Here is a 15,477-nt window from a genome sequence, read left to right as displayed (position 1 = left end):
ACTCACAATACAACAAAGAGACGCATTTGTGGAAGTGAAATGATTTGTTATCGATTGCTCACACCGGCTGCGTGTCAGACTCAGTGCCTGCTCAAAATATCGTGTTATATCCAGCTTATAGAGTTTAATTTAGCATTATGTCTACGTGTGTGCGTGTGTGTGCAGCAGGAGGACAATGCTGCGGTTCTTCGCTGTACGCGCGTCAACGGAATCCCGTAGTGCGTCATCGCACGTCTATTCTGTCGAACGCGCGCTGCGATTGGCCGCAGCGTGGAAACCTCCCCGCCCACCGGCCAGCCTTGTATGGAAACCTTTCTGTAGCGTCATGGGTAAAATAAAGCCTATAGTATAAAAGTGTTGTGGAGGAGCGAGCGGAGGGACTGCTCCTCAGCTGGGAGACTCTGAACATGACTGATGATCGTTTGTGGAGTACAGACAGTTCAAAACACTTGTAAGACCGACCGAACAGGTAAGAAATATTCTTTCTTTATTTTTTTTTTTTAACACAGGAGACTTGAATGCGGAAGCAACTTATTTTTTAAATGTTACAACTCAAGCGATAATAACAGCTGGGCATTAAAATTACTTGGCATCGAACAGTTTACTGAGCAGGCAGCCGATTTTTGTGCACAAATATCGTTTTTTTTGTGTTGCATCTGTGCCAAAATGAGCTAAAGTAATAGAAGAAAGTTTAGAAATCAAAGTGCACCGGGGATGTTGCCTCATGCTTTCTATAGGTAACGTGCTTTATGTTATATGTTGGCACTGTGCCGCTGCCTGAAAGTAAAAACCACCTTCCAGACATGTGCAGCTGACCGTGTTAACTACATAGTAATATATGATTGGATAGTTTGAGACTGTTGCCATAAGAAGAGCAGAGCTCTTTCTAGGTTTATGGCGAGGCTCGATTATCAACTGGGCAACTACATCAGGGTACCACACCTCCAGGAGTCCCTGAAAGCCCCTGGTTCACTGTGTAGCAATGTTTGTAACTTAGATTAAATAAGAATGTAATCATAATTATAATAAACATTATTCACATAGCACCATATTGTACATATTCATACATATACTTAAAATGTAATTAAATGTATAATATTTATTGTCAGAGCACTTCAGAAGTTACAAACATGAGGTAATCTAACTTGAAGTCTTTTGACTTGAAATGATGAGTTAAATGAATGTACTGTGCAGAGTTAAATCAACTCATTAATTAAAATTCTGAAGAAAAGTGATCAGAAAATTAGTCGATTTCCCAGCATGCATTGTTTGAGAGTTAAAACTCTCCTCAGACCCTTCTTTTTTATAGTTTAAAGAAAATTTACATGACGAAGACTTGCTGTGTGTCTCTAATACACTTTAAGATAAATCACAGTTGCTTGTTTTCAGAAGAATGAACACTGTGATCCAAGTTAGTATTGAGTTTATCAAAAAGTTGATAAATTATTATAAATGCTCTTCAGTGTGACTTAGACTTAATAGTTGTTGGTCTAACTTGAGTTTATTTGACTAGAAAAGTTAAATCACTTTAAAAGTACCTCAACTTGACTTTTCAAAATAATTTTAAGACAGCCCAGGCAGTATATCTTTTCAAGTTAAGTGAAGTGAAGAAGAAAGGGAATAAAAATGGGTCATTTAAAACAAGTGCAAACAGAACAGGTATGCAAAGAACAGTAAGATATGTTAAAAAAAAAAAAAAAAGGAACTAATTTATAATCTGGAACTGCTTTCTTTTCTACGAGAAAGAAACTGCTCACATCAAGGTATGTGGTTTTGGAACCTGAAAAAGGTCTGTGGATTATTATTAGTAACGGGGTCATGATTTCTGAAGGGAGTTTTTAATTTTTTTAAATGTATTTTTGGTGCTTTGAGCACCACAAGCTGAGTGCCATCTGGTCCTATCATACTGCAGAGACATCTCTACGGACGATATCTCAGAACTCTGAAACTCACATGAAAACTATCTAGATGGATAAATACCACTACAGGCCAGGAGAAAAGTAAGAATTTTTGATTTTGCAGTGAACTGTCCCTTTAAAGGCAATGTTAACTAACTATATTTTCAACTGTTCACAGAGCTCGCATCTTCAATAGACTGGTGGTGAACTTCATAGTTTTGTTGCATCATTAAAAGAGGCTTAGTTGGCGATTTTTTTGTTTATGTGTTAATTTGTATTAGAAAAAAACATCAGCAGAAACCATGAAGGATTATAAAAGAAAAAAGAATTGGTAATGTAGGCTGGTCACAACTTTTAAAATGCAATTTGTTTGCACCACTGATGCACTATTTAAAATTACATCATAAAATGGCCTTAAGGAAGGTCCTGCATTATTACCTTTTCTTGAACTTGGAACTGACACACAGCAAACGTGGCCTTGTATAATATCCCAGTAGATTAACACTGTACACAGTGCAGAGAGAGGGAGGAAACCGAGGGCCCAGCCAATCATTTGTGCCCCAGAGACTCCTAGAAGTTTGACTGAAGATGTTTTGAAGGTTTCAGATAAAGATCTAATAAACAAGCTTGTTTGGCTCTAACACTTTTGATGACGTCTTTTTCACTCTCACAGCCATGACTTGCATCCACCCGCAGCATGGATCTCAGCCCTGTGAGATCAACCTTGGCAGCTCCGAGCTTCAAAGCACAGACTTTATCTCCAGGCTCGCTGCCGACATGAGCAGCCCACGGGACCACCTCTCAGCTCCATCCCTGCCAAGCATCAACTCCCTGGTGAGCGCTCAGGCGGGCGAATTTGACGCATATTCGTGTCAGTTCACCACGGCCCCCGCTGCCCACGTCCCTCCGTCGTCGGGCCAGGAGACCCCGTTCAAGCTGGACGACCTCCAGGTGTACGGCTGCTACCCTGGGGCGTTCACGCTGACCTTCCCGGATGACGCCGCTTCCCCCGCCGGGTCAGATTATTTCGGCAGCCCCGCTTCGGCCTCGTCTCCTTCAACCCCGGGCTTCCAGAGTCAGCATGCATCCAACTGGGATTCAGCCTTCGGGCCATACTCACCCAGTCCAGGATACTGGGCGGCGGAGGAGACCTCAGTGCCACATGTGCCGTCTTTCTTCACTTTTGGCTCAGGGTCTGTGGAAGACATGTCTCCCTTGGGTCAACCGCGCTTACAAGAACAGGATCCTTTCACTTTGGCTCACACACAGCCATCTGCACTCGGCTTCCCCGCCTTGGTGATGGAGCAAGTACGCAGCCTTGATTGCACTGACCAGGTGGATGGAAGCTTATCACCCAAGTTAAAGAGTCCCAGTGGAAATGAGGCCTGCTGCGCTGTGTGTGGGGACAACGCCTCCTGTCAGCACTATGGGGTTCGCACCTGTGAGGGATGCAAAGGGTTTTTCAAGGTAATACGATCTGTCTGTGCCTGTCTGTGCAGCCAGTTAATCTTATTTCTATACAATGTGTCTAACAGGATGTTTCGTGCCGGCCCTTGACACAGGTTTAAGACTAATTCCTCTTTTTATTTCACAGCGTACCGTGCAAAAAAATTCCAAGTATGTTTGCCTTGCCAACAAAGACTGTCCTGTGGACAAGAGGAGGCGGAATCGATGCCAGTTCTGCCGTTTCCAGAAGTGTCTCGCCGTAGGCATGGTGAGGGAAGGTGAGTTCAGCACAAATTCGCATGAATCACGGCAGAATTAGATAACGCTGAACTGAAAGCAGAGCCTCAACAAGTATAGTTGATTAATTTATCAGTTGACTGACAGAAAATTAGTTGCCAACTAATTTTCTAATCAATTAATTATTTCCTGCTCCTTTCTTGTAAAGATCTGCTGCTTTTCTTATGTCATTTATAACAGTAAATGAAGAGTCTTTATGTTTTGGACTGTTGGTTGGACAAAAGAAGCAAGTTAAAGGGACAGTTCACCCCAAAATCAAAATGACATATTTTCCCCGTGGCCTGTAGGACCGTTTATCCTTTTACATTTTAGAGTTGCAGAGCTTTGGAGATATCAGCCATAGTCTGCTTTCATTCCAACAAGAGCCAAAAAATGCATTTGAAATTTGCATGGAGGAACTACTTTCTTTCTGCAGTAAAATCTACTGGAACTCTTTTTTTTTCTACTTGAATAAAAAGTGGTAGTTGGTTTAGAATTTTTTTAAAATGTATTTTTCGGTGCCTTGAGCACGACAAGCCGAGTGCCATTTTAGTCCCATTATAATGGAGATAAGGCCGACATCTCTACAGTCAATATCTCCAAAACTGAAAAAAGATTAATAAATATCACTACAGGCCAGGAGAATACATATTTTGGATTTTGGGGTGAACTATCCCTTTAAATACGTCATTTTGGAATCTGGGAAATTATGATGAGCATTTTCCACATTAGATTGACATTTTACAGCCTGAACAATTAATCGATTATTGGTGATAACTGAAAACGAAACTAACTAGTTAATGTCACTTTTTGTCCAGTTGTGAGAACAGATAGCCTGAAAGGACGAAGAGGTCGCCTGCCGTCCAAGCCTAAAGTCATCCAGGACACGAAGACCACCGTGTCTCCTGTGGGCATGATCGCTTCACTTGTGAGGGCCCACATCGACTCAAACCCCGGGGTTGGGAAACTGGATTACTCCAAGGTAAAACCCTAAAACAAACAGAACCCTTCCCTTTTTCCAAATCTTTTGTAATATTTGATTGCCCATTTTGGCATCTGCTTCAACGTCTCTGCTGTCTGTAATTTCAGTACGACGAGACAGAAGTGAGTCCGAACCAGAAAGAAGATGCAAATGACATCAGGCGGTTTTACGACTTACTCACGGCCTCCATGGAGGTCATCAGGAATTGGGCGAAGAGCATCCCGGGTTTCTCTGAGTTCTGCTCGGAGGACCAGGAGCTGCTGCTGGAGTCTGCGTTTGTTGAACTCTTCATCTTGCGTCTTGCATATCGGTGAGTGCAGCTCCAAAGCATTTTCCACCAGATTTTGGCAATATCAATAAACTGTAACACCACATGGTAAAATTTCATTATGTTTATCATGCAACTCACACGTAATATTCCATTTTTTGCATGAAATAAACAAACTGCATTGGGTTTTTTTTTCTTTTGAAGTTCCAATCCTGAGATGGACAAGCTTATCTTCTGCAACGGGGCTGTGCTTCACAAAATGCAGTGTGTCCGAGGCTTTGGGGACTGGATCGACTCCATCTTGGACTTCTCTCAAGCCCTCCATCGCATGACGCTAGACGTTTCCTCCTTTTCCTGCCTAACAGCCCTGGTCATTATCACTGGTAAGAACTGCAGTCATTATTTAACACATCTATATTTAGAGGGTTTTTTCCCCAGTTTAAGAATCTGAGTTACTTTCATTCAGCAAGGGCAGCAAGACTCTGGTTTCAGTGTTGTAGATAATACAAAGCAGTTACACAACACAGGATTGACACAACAGGTGTGTGACAAAATATAACACAACCGCATATATATACTGCAGAGTGGATGTCATATATCATAGCAGACTAAACATAACAACAAAGTAGGTTTACAGTTAAAGCCAGTGGAACATAGCAACATTAACACTGCTGAAAACACTAGTGTGTGTCCATGTTAGTGCTGCAGTATCTCCTAAAAGGGGAAATCTGTAATGTATTTACTGTCATAAATCATAAAATGACCAATGATATGTCAGCAGAGATCAAAGAAGCATGTTAAGATCTCTGATGTCAACGCTCCAGCTGTGAGGTTCCCCTTTGAAATCTCTATCTAAACCGTTTTTGTTTGCCCATTTCAGGTCAACTAGAGTTAAAATTAATGCAGAATGGTTGCCAAATAAGTTAGTGTCTGTTTATGAGTCGCAAGAAATCATTAATAATCTTGTGGAAGGATTAGATGTTTATAACACTTAAATTGAGCAATATGTTAATTGAGTTTGGGAGGCACTGAACTCAAACTTCACAGTGTGCAATTTCAGAGCAGTGGGCTTTTATTTTCAGAATAACAGGCTTAATTTTACATCGACAGACAGCTGACAGTTCTTAAGAGCTGATCAATTTACAGTGGAGGACTTGTCCTTGCTTGTTATTGTCAGTTTACATTGTTGCGCACATGCTGTGCTCCTGCAGCGCTCCTGCAGCCTGCAGAGCTTCCCTGAGTCTGGGGAGGAGGGGGTGGGAGGAAACAGCTTGCTTCAACCATAGATCATATATTAAAAAGGTTTCAACCTGTTTAATATACCGTCTATGGCTCCAACTTGCTATTTGGATTGCTGTACTCATTTTTGCACACATAATTGCTACATATTTCTCCTTTAATGTAGTTAATGTTTTGTATAAATAATTCCCAAATAGCCTGAGTCAGGGTCTTACTAAACCTGTTTCAAATTAAATAAGCAAAGAGAAAAAGATTTGTTTGTAAACAGACTTGCAGTGGATACACATCACACTACATTGTGCAAGTAGAGAACCATCATTGTGTGTTATTTGTGTGTCATATAAAGTCAAAATAATGAAGCATAAAGCTCACTCTGACTTTAGCATGTCTTTTATTTTCTTTTGCAGACCGACATGGTCTGAAGGAGCCAGGACGTGTGGAGGACCTGCAGAACCAGCTCATCACCTGCCTTAAAGATCACGTCTCTAGCTGCGGCTCCGACTCTTTGGGGCCCAATTATTTGTCCAGACTTCTGGGGAAGCTGCCCGAGCTCAGGACTCTGTGCACTCAAGGCCTCCAGCGCATCTTTTACCTTAAATTAGAAGATATTGTTCCTCCACCGCCCATTGTGGACAAAATCTTCATGGATACGCTTCCGTTTTGAGTGTGACATGGGAGAATAACCATCTGCGACATAAAATCTGGAGTTCTTATGAGAGCCAAAGAGAACAGACTGAGCACTCATACTTCAGGTAGTATTAAGTAAATCTGCAAGAAGCTAAGAAGAAGAATAACCCTAAGGGACTGTGCAGCTTCAGAGGAAAAGGGCTATGAGTTATAAATTTAAACATGTACTGTATATGGAGCCGTCACAAAATGCTCTTCCTAGTTTGTGTTTCCAGGATATTGTGTTCTCTGCAGATGGAATTAGACAGGCCAGGTCATGGACCAAAAGGTGACCGTTTACATACAACAAGGTGCCATGAAGGGAAGCATTTCTGATGGAGGGGAGATGATTGCACTTTCCAGACAGTTACAAACTGAATACAAACAATATCTGCGCCATTATTTCAAGGATATAATGAGCACAATATGTTCGCTTTTTTTTTTTTTTTTTTTAAACAATGTTTTGGTGTGATTTGGATGACTGTATTGCACATAAAATATGAGATGAAGCATTACATTTCTATTTAGATTAAATACTTAAGGTGGTCCAGCATGTTCAAACAAGCAAATCGTTTCACAGAACCACTTTCCAGACCCCAAAACTGATGTTTGGTGAGTCGACACTCATCAACATCCAAAGCATCAGTCACTCAAATCTCCAGTTTGCTTTATATTTAATACCACCGTATGTTTTTGGTGGCAATGAAGTAGGTCAAACCTACAGAATTATTCAGTAGTATCATTCATGTATCATGAATAGACATTGAGCAGCTAATACTGTATACTGTGTATCATCCAGTACAGTCTTATACACTGGTCTTGTATGTAAATTATTTTCTGTTTTATGGGACGTCCACACAGAGAACGAGAATTCTAACTAGAAATATATTGTTTTAAAAATTGTTCTAAGTCAAGTGGGTTGCAGAGAAATATAACAAAAACAGTGGCGACTTGATGAACAACAGAAAACAGGATTTACCCAAATTTACAGGGTAAAGCTTTTTCTAGATTTATTGAAGGCTTATTTAACGTAATATTAGATGGCAAATTACACTTAAAATGTCATTTTACTTGAGAAATACGCCCAAGCAGTCTTTGGCACTGGTGGAGCACAGATGATCTCCAGGATAACATCAAATTAATGTTGACTGACATGAAAGTATTAATAAAATTTGTCTTCAGAAGACACCAACTCTCTTAGCAGAGTGCAGCAACAGGTCAGTAATATCCATTTTGGTGCCATTGTTTTCAAAAAGGTATCGTATATGGTTTTCTTTCTCGGTGTGGACGACCCTTTAAACCTGCTGGTGTTATTGCCTCATGAACTGTGTTCTGCAGCCTGAGGAAAATGTCATTTTGTTTCGGGCCTCTTATTTTTACATACTAAGAAGTTATATTTTACTGCAAACATGAAATAAAATTTAAAACTGCATATTTCAATTGTCATCTTTACTCAGAACATTTAGACATATTTTAGTTTCTGCAGATGAGGCTGTGTTGGCTTTACTTGTGCTTGGGAAGCAGATTTGTAGTAAATTGTGAACGGAACAGAATGAGTAGGATTTGTTAGATGCAGTTTGGCTTCTCTTGGACACATGTTTACAATGTGGCACCTGGTCATAATGTTTTTATATACGGCTTTTCCATTGTCACTTTTGGTCGCTCTAAGTCAAACCATGCCAGGCTGATTTGCATCTTCGTTACCATTTATAATGTGCGGAGATGCTCGAGTTGCTGCCAAGATGGAGCATCTCCAGAGTGTGGTGACCAGGTGTTCCACTTTATTTGGTACTGCATTTTTATTCCTTGTCCCATGTCCCACATATTGAGATGATGTCCCACATTTTGATTGGCCTTAGTTTTCAAGTTAAACCATTGCACAACAAGCGCTTTTTCTAAAATCTGGCTTTTAACCAGTGGCTGGGGAAATTTGCGATTCATCACAAAGTCATATGCTATAGAGATTTAGGTGGAATATGATGGAAACTACCTCGAAGAAAAGGAAATGCACATACAGCAAAGTAAAAGACAAAACAAAAAAGACCGGAAAAATTACTTATCTATTGTCTATTGTCACTGAATCAACCACAGGGTTAAGTATAGACATGTTACAAGCTATGGAGCAGAATAGCTTTTTTTTCTCATGAAAATTTTAGATTACCTCTCAGCATAGACATAGTCTGTGTCCAACATTTGGTTTGTTGGGATCTGATCAGCCTACTTCAGAGTCGGGCCAAAACTTGCCCAACCCACCTTCAACTGTTACGACTTCCCTTCTCTTCCATAGCGTGTGTTGCAAGACTCTTGTCTATGCCAGAGACCAGAGTTTTAAGTCTCTGTGTGCTCACCTCTTTTGTAGCTTCTAACTGAATCTCTGTGGTTTGAAGTTTTGAAGTTCCTCTCCTGCATTGTTGTTTGTACTTCCAGGTATCTGCTTTACTTTACCACTTCATGTTGCTCTCAGCTGTGTAGGAGTCATGTTAAACTACCCAGGACTGCTGCTTTATAATGACCTACAAAACAACAAGGGACTTGTTGTAAAGACTTGACAGGAAATTAAATGTGACTCAAGATAAGCACATCATTAGTCAAACACACGCCTTAAAGCGGAAAGCCCTGTTGTAATGGATGCGAATTATTGCCGTGTAGTCCGATGCGCCGAGTCAAACTGAGTTAAGATAAGCTAGCACATGTGTATGAAAATGGGAGAGAATCTCTTTCATTAACCCCTTATTTTCATGACTCTATATATTGTTTCTTAAAGAAAAAATCCTACTGATTCTGCCTTTAAGTAAAGTTTATTTGACATGAACATAGCAATAGGACTGGAAGTGCCCAATATTTATTGTTTGCAGCAAAACCCTTATTGATACCAGTAAATCACCTGTATGAACACAGTAACAATATTCCTCACTTTATATTAAGTAAGTTTATCTTCTGATTATTCTTCTGTTGTGTGTCATTGCTGTGCCAGCAGCCTGAGTCAGCTGTAATGTTCTTTTGGCAAGAGATCAGAACATACCGCTGAAAAATGTTCCCTCATCCACCTCCCAGTTATGTACTGGTCTCATTTTAGAAACCAGTGGAATTCCCAGTCCCAGTCTCAAGTAACTTAGACTACTTCATCACTGTGTAGTGCCACACACTTACATGCATGTCTGTACGTCAAAACATGAATGTACCTGTTTTACAGCTTGAAGTAACATATGGAAAAACTGCAAGTCACAGCTATAAAAGATTATTTATAGATGATACTTGGGTTGGAGATTAAACAGGTGCAAGTGTTAGTAACATGTGGGCCTCCGTGATCTGTCAAGACAGGGAAAGCCAGCAGGAATACGGAGGCTCTGGATCACGAATGACTGATTAGCAAGACTGATTAAATCAATGAGAACAGGCTGACGCACAAAAAACATTATTAAAAGCTGGAACATTGTTGTGAGGGAAACAGGGAGTTCTGTACCAAATTTCATGGCAATCCATCCAATAGCCATTGAGATATTTCACTCAAAAACCAAAAATATCAGCCTCATGGTGGCGCAAGAGGGAGAGTCAGAGGACCTTCACAGTAACGAGAAGAATGTCTGCAGAAAATGTCGATCATAGTTAGCATAGCATAGCACAGTTAGATATTTCAGTCAGGACCAAAGTGGTGGATGGACAGACTGGTATTGCTACCCGCTTAGAGGCATGCACCTCATGTCAAGTTGAAATATTACACACAACCTCAGAAACAGGTCAGAAAATATTACCTTATTGCCAATATCAGTACTGGCAAAGACCTTGTAGTGCATAAATGTTAAAGATAAGTTTGAGATCATGTAAAAAAAGTTTCCAAACACCAGAGAGCACTCATAATTTCATTTTTCCAGTGTGAAGTATCCTGGTCAGTTCATATCTTGGTCAATTGTTTAGTAATTTAGTTAAAGGGAGAATCAGTAGGATTTGTTCAAAGTGTCATAAATGCACCACAATGTCCCAGGACACCAAAAACAGACTTTTTGGGTTGGTAAAATGTCCCAAGCACAGCAAAGCAGCATGTCAAGTTGTCATAACAAAGACGTTGACAGGTTGTGTCACCTCAGCTAATGTCAAATTGTCATAACAGAAATTTTTGTCTTGGTTATTGTCAAGTTGTCATATCAAAGACATTGACAGGTTATGTTGTTTTGGTTAATATCAAGTTGTCATAAGAAAGACATCGACCGGTTATGCTGTCTTGATTAATGTCAAGTTGTCATAACATAAACATTCTTGTCTTGGTTAATGTCAAGTTGTCATAACAAAGACCTCTCAAACAATGTCATAAATGCCCGGAGGGCAATTGATGACAACAATCTTAATCATAAGGACTCCTTTATGTTTATAACAGGTTTCATGACATGATTATGACAGCCTTGTGCACACCCCTTCAAATAAAGTGTTATCTCTTTATTATTTCAGCCTTTAAAAATCCACTATTGCTCAAACTCTACTGAGAACAGACTTCTTGAATTTGGAGGTAACAGTTACATTATTTACAAGGATACAAGGAGATTTATTCATCATTTACAGCAAGGTTGTCTAATGAGATTTCGACTCTGTTCCCTCTCTGATTGATTGATTGGATTTGCTGAAAATCTTATTAACTGAAGCACAAACCAGTGGGTCTCTAGCTTCCCTTGAGTTACAGATTCTGAAACTATTACACGAGTTGGAGGACTTGCTGAACTTGCACATCTCGGACTTATGTAACAAGAGCAGGTGGATGAAGTCAGGATCACTCTGATTTCAGAACATACTGTATGTGAGTGATAGTACACTGATATAATACAGTGGGTTGGGCAGCTCTCTTATGATCTACCCATCATGCCTCAGTGGAAACTCAGCGGGAACACGAGTGCAACTTTAATGTGACTTGTCTGAGTTGAGTATGAAATGCCAGTGATAATAGAGGATCACAAGCTTCAGGCAGAGTTACAGGATTAGACGCCAGTCCCAGTCCCAAAGCACAAACTGTCCGCTACACCTTGTGACATGAGAGTCCCGTCTTATGTCTATGAGAACATGAGAATGTCACATTTATAAAACAAGATCAACAGAGAGGCTTTGGTTTCACTGGCAGGCGACAAGCCCCGGGGTGCGTGCCTCAAACTTGTTTGCAGAGTGTCCAGCAGCTGGCGTGAGTATGATGAGTTTTTATCGGAGTCACTACAGTGAGTCCAGCAATGTGATATAAACTCTCCGCTGTGTCACAGAGGAACCTGGATCTTAAAGGGACAGTTCACCCAACAGTCAAAAATGCATATTTTTTCCCTGACCTGTGGTGCTATTCACCCATCTAGTCTTTTTTGGTGTGAGTTGCGGCGATATCAGCCTTTGAAGATGTCTGCGTTCTCTCCAAAATAACAGGACTAAATGACACTCGTCTTGTGATGCTCAAAGCACCAAAAAAATGCAAATGAAAAATTCTAAACTAGTGTCTCTTTTCAAAAATCATGACCCAGTTACTCAAGATAATCTACAGACCTTGTTGTAAGCAGATTCATACAGGAACTACTTTTTTACTACCAGAAAAAAAAGTAGCTCTGGCAGATTCTTAAGCAGTTCTAATGGATTCTACTATGGACAGAAAGTAGTTCCTTCTCATATCTTTTCTTCTTATTATTATAGAGTATATTTATTGAGTTAAGGACCATAAAAATATAAATTAAAGGGCATAGAAGACATACATATCCTTTTTTCCAACTTATTTTCTGATTAACACAGAACACATTCTCAACACTTACCAAAAAAAAAGATATAAAACAAAGAAGCAATCAAACAATATAATAGTTACTAAATTATGCGATAAACAACCAAATAAACAAAAAAACCCAAAAACTAAACAGACCAACAACAACAAAAAAACAAACAAAAAAAACCCCCCAAAGGTTCACAGAATTATAGATCAGAATTATAGATTATATTATAGATCTCAGTCCAAGCTACACCATACAATTAACTCCTAAGAGCCTGGGTCCCATCATTTCCAATATAGTAAAGAAAAGGGTACCAGAAATGAAAAAAAAAAAAAAAAGAAGCTTATATCTTCTTAAGGTATAAGTTCCATAGTGCTCCAGATCCAATATCAAACTGTAGGGACAGAGTCTGAAACCCACCGAAGAAGAACACAACTCCTTGTGCTAAAAAGAAGCAGCTTCCGTGCAGAGGGGCTAATGTTAAAAGTGCTGCTGACTGTATCCCAAGAATCCAAAGCATAGTTTCAAGAGTCAGTTTTTTTCTTATCAATTTCTTTACACGCTTTGACCCAGAGGTCATTCATGGAGGGGCAGTCAGTGGATTATCTTGAGTAACCTGGTCGTGAATCTTGGAAAGAGACACTGGCTTTGAATTTTTGAAAAAGTTTTTTGGCGCTGGACAGAAGGCCCAACACCTCTATCAGTGTCTTGTGTCTTGGAAGCCTACTAGGCACTTGGACAGGATGTACTGGGGCTATTTAGCTCCATTCCACTTGCTTGAGGGAAGGAGTTTAAATATGGATTTGGCATCATATTTCTAGCCAACAGGAGGAAAGGGTTTTAATCAATGATGTTTCACTCCTGATCAATAAACAGCCACAATTAGATTATTTGAATGGAATGGTTTTGTCTAGCAATTTCATAGGACATATAGAATATTACATTGCATTACTACATTATACCAACTAGTTTTTCATCATAAATTAGACTGATGTGTAATTAAGTTCAAAAGTATACTGTAGACATTGCCAGTAGTGTACAGTAACTAAGCATGTTTACTCACAGGAGGCTGTCATGTTGTACTGTCATTGTTCAGTTCAGTAGCCAAGAACAGACAAACCAAACACTGGTCCTTTGTGGTTTTCATGAGTCTCATGGTCACTGTAGTTTCTCCTAAACGCTTGGAAGGGGAGGGTGCAGGTACACGCTTACGACATGAAACACTTTTTCTGTTTGGTTAGGTCTAGGCACAAAAAAATGGTTTGGATTCAAATGTGTGCGGCGCTCCAGTAAGTTATCTCAGCGGATGTGTCGTGTGGTCTGTGAGGCTGCAGATGGACCCTCCTCGGAGGGTGATGCAAGCATTATTTAGTTGGTTGCAATCTACAGTCTCACCGCTAGACGCTACTTACTTACTTACACACCGGTCCTTTAAGTACTTGTACTCTGATTTAATATTTCCATTTTATAATACTTCAATTTAACTACAGTTCAGAAACTATTTGGATTTTGCTTTATTTTACTGCCATAGTTACTTCTTAGATTAGGGTTTTTTTGTCACAAAATATGATCAGCTGATAGTTGTATGATTATTCTATTTTAAACAAGGGCTGCATGATATGGTAAAAAAAAAAGTCACATTGCAATTATTTTGACTGAAATCACAATATGATTAATAGGAATGATCATTTTTGCTTTACAGTTTTCATTTTTACGGAAAACAAAACAAAACAAATCCTATTAAAATTGGGATGATGTGACATTTGTTGAGGTCTGTACCAAACAGACATAAAATCCAACAATGTAATAACACTGGCATAACACTTAAGTATATTTTGCTGCTAGTACATCTGTACTGGTTTGAATGCATGTAGAGGAATATTCTCAGTGTGATATTGCTAGTTTTATCAGATTCCATTTAATTTTATAGCTTATTTTGATATGTGTTTTTTTTACATTGCCTTATGTTTTTGTCTAAACAACCTTTTCATGACTTAAGCATTAACACTGTGCTAGAGGAAGTGTGTTTCTACTCATGGATGAGAGCTTATAGCTAAGCTGAAGAGAATGGCATTAACGTTGAAATACCACGCTGTGATGAACACGAGCCTTTCATACATGAGTAGATGCACACTTTGTTCTGCGTCATGATACGGGTGGCATCTGGTAGAAAGAAAATTGTTCCTATGTGAAACTAAGTAACTAACTGACTGAGTAAATGGGTCATAACGTCTGGAAACATTGCCATGGATTTCTTTAAAAGTATGGGTTTTTTTCTGGCACTATGAGCACCACAGAGTGCCATTTGGTTTCATTATATAACAGAAGAGCAGACAGACATCTCTACACCCGATATCTCCAAAACTCTCAAACCAAAACAATCTAGATATAAAAATAGCACTACAAGAACTGTCACTTTAAGACTAGTTAGTGACAAGTTCAAAAGTTCAAAACTATTTACTTCACTTTGTCACTTAATAAACACTCCATACAGGTAGTAAGAGATATACTGTATGTCTAAGACGAGGCAATGATTCCTTGACACACGCGTGGAGTCCTGTACGGACCACCAGACCTGCACGTAGACTGTTCAGAGGGGTCATATCTCATCCTTACAGATGGTGACAGGGCAGCACAGAGCCGCTCTGAACACTTCCAATAATAGCCACAACTAAAATAGACAGTCATCACATGAAATCAATAACGCCACTTAGATATGACAGAGTGAGCTGGCCGGCCGCCCATACACATGAGTTTATCCTGACACATCACACTGAGCTCACTTCCACAGCTTTCACCTGGAGGATTTCCACATCATAAAAACTCATGTCAGCCACCTCATGTGGTGCTTCACGCCTGAAACACGCCTGTATTAAATGTGTTTTATACTCGGGGGAGCTACTTAATTAAAAGGAGATAACCATATCAAAGGAATTAAGTGTCTAAAATAGGCAGAGATAGTGGTTAAGTCAGGGTTTAAGT

At 39.7% G+C, this 15,477-nt stretch overlaps 1 protein-coding gene across 1 annotated transcript; it reads left to right on the top strand.

Annotated features, from left to right (window-relative positions):
- Nucleotides 1-347: 347 nt before the first annotated feature.
- On the top strand, nucleotides 348-8,207 carry nr4a1 (nuclear receptor subfamily 4, group A, member 1). Its single transcript, XM_084720397.1, has 7 exons — nucleotides 348-469; nucleotides 2,572-3,365; nucleotides 3,493-3,622; nucleotides 4,439-4,602; nucleotides 4,710-4,912; nucleotides 5,075-5,253; nucleotides 6,517-8,207. The coding sequence occupies exons 1-7, from the start codon at nucleotides 415-417 to the stop codon at nucleotides 6,771-6,773; spliced, it is 1,782 nt and encodes a 593-aa protein (XP_084576523.1). The 5' UTR covers nucleotides 348-414; the 3' UTR covers nucleotides 6,774-8,207.
- The last annotated feature ends 7,270 nt before the right edge of the window (nucleotides 8,208-15,477 follow it).

Source organism: Lutjanus erythropterus, chromosome 6 (genome assembly GCF_056507025.1).
Source record: "Lutjanus erythropterus isolate fLutEry1 chromosome 6, fLutEry1.hap2, whole genome shotgun sequence".
Classification (NCBI taxonomy): domain Eukaryota; kingdom Metazoa; phylum Chordata; class Actinopteri; order Lutjaniformes; family Lutjanidae; genus Lutjanus; species Lutjanus erythropterus.
The sequence above is the reverse complement of the archived record's forward strand: the minus strand, read 5'-3'. Positions and strand labels throughout refer to the sequence as shown.

Bases quoted from the DNA above. Each gene is read 5' to 3' on its own strand.
- nr4a1 (XM_084720397.1), top strand. From the start codon at position 415: ATGATCGTTTGTGGAGTACAGACAGTTCAAAACACTTGTAAGACCGAC. The intron at 3,366-3,492 runs GTAATACGATCT...TTTATTTCACAG, and splicing joins GATGCAAAGGGTTTTTCAAG to CGTACCGTGCAAAAAAATTC. The intron at 4,603-4,709 runs GTAAAACCCTAA...CTGTAATTTCAG, and splicing joins GGAAACTGGATTACTCCAAG to TACGACGAGACAGAAGTGAG.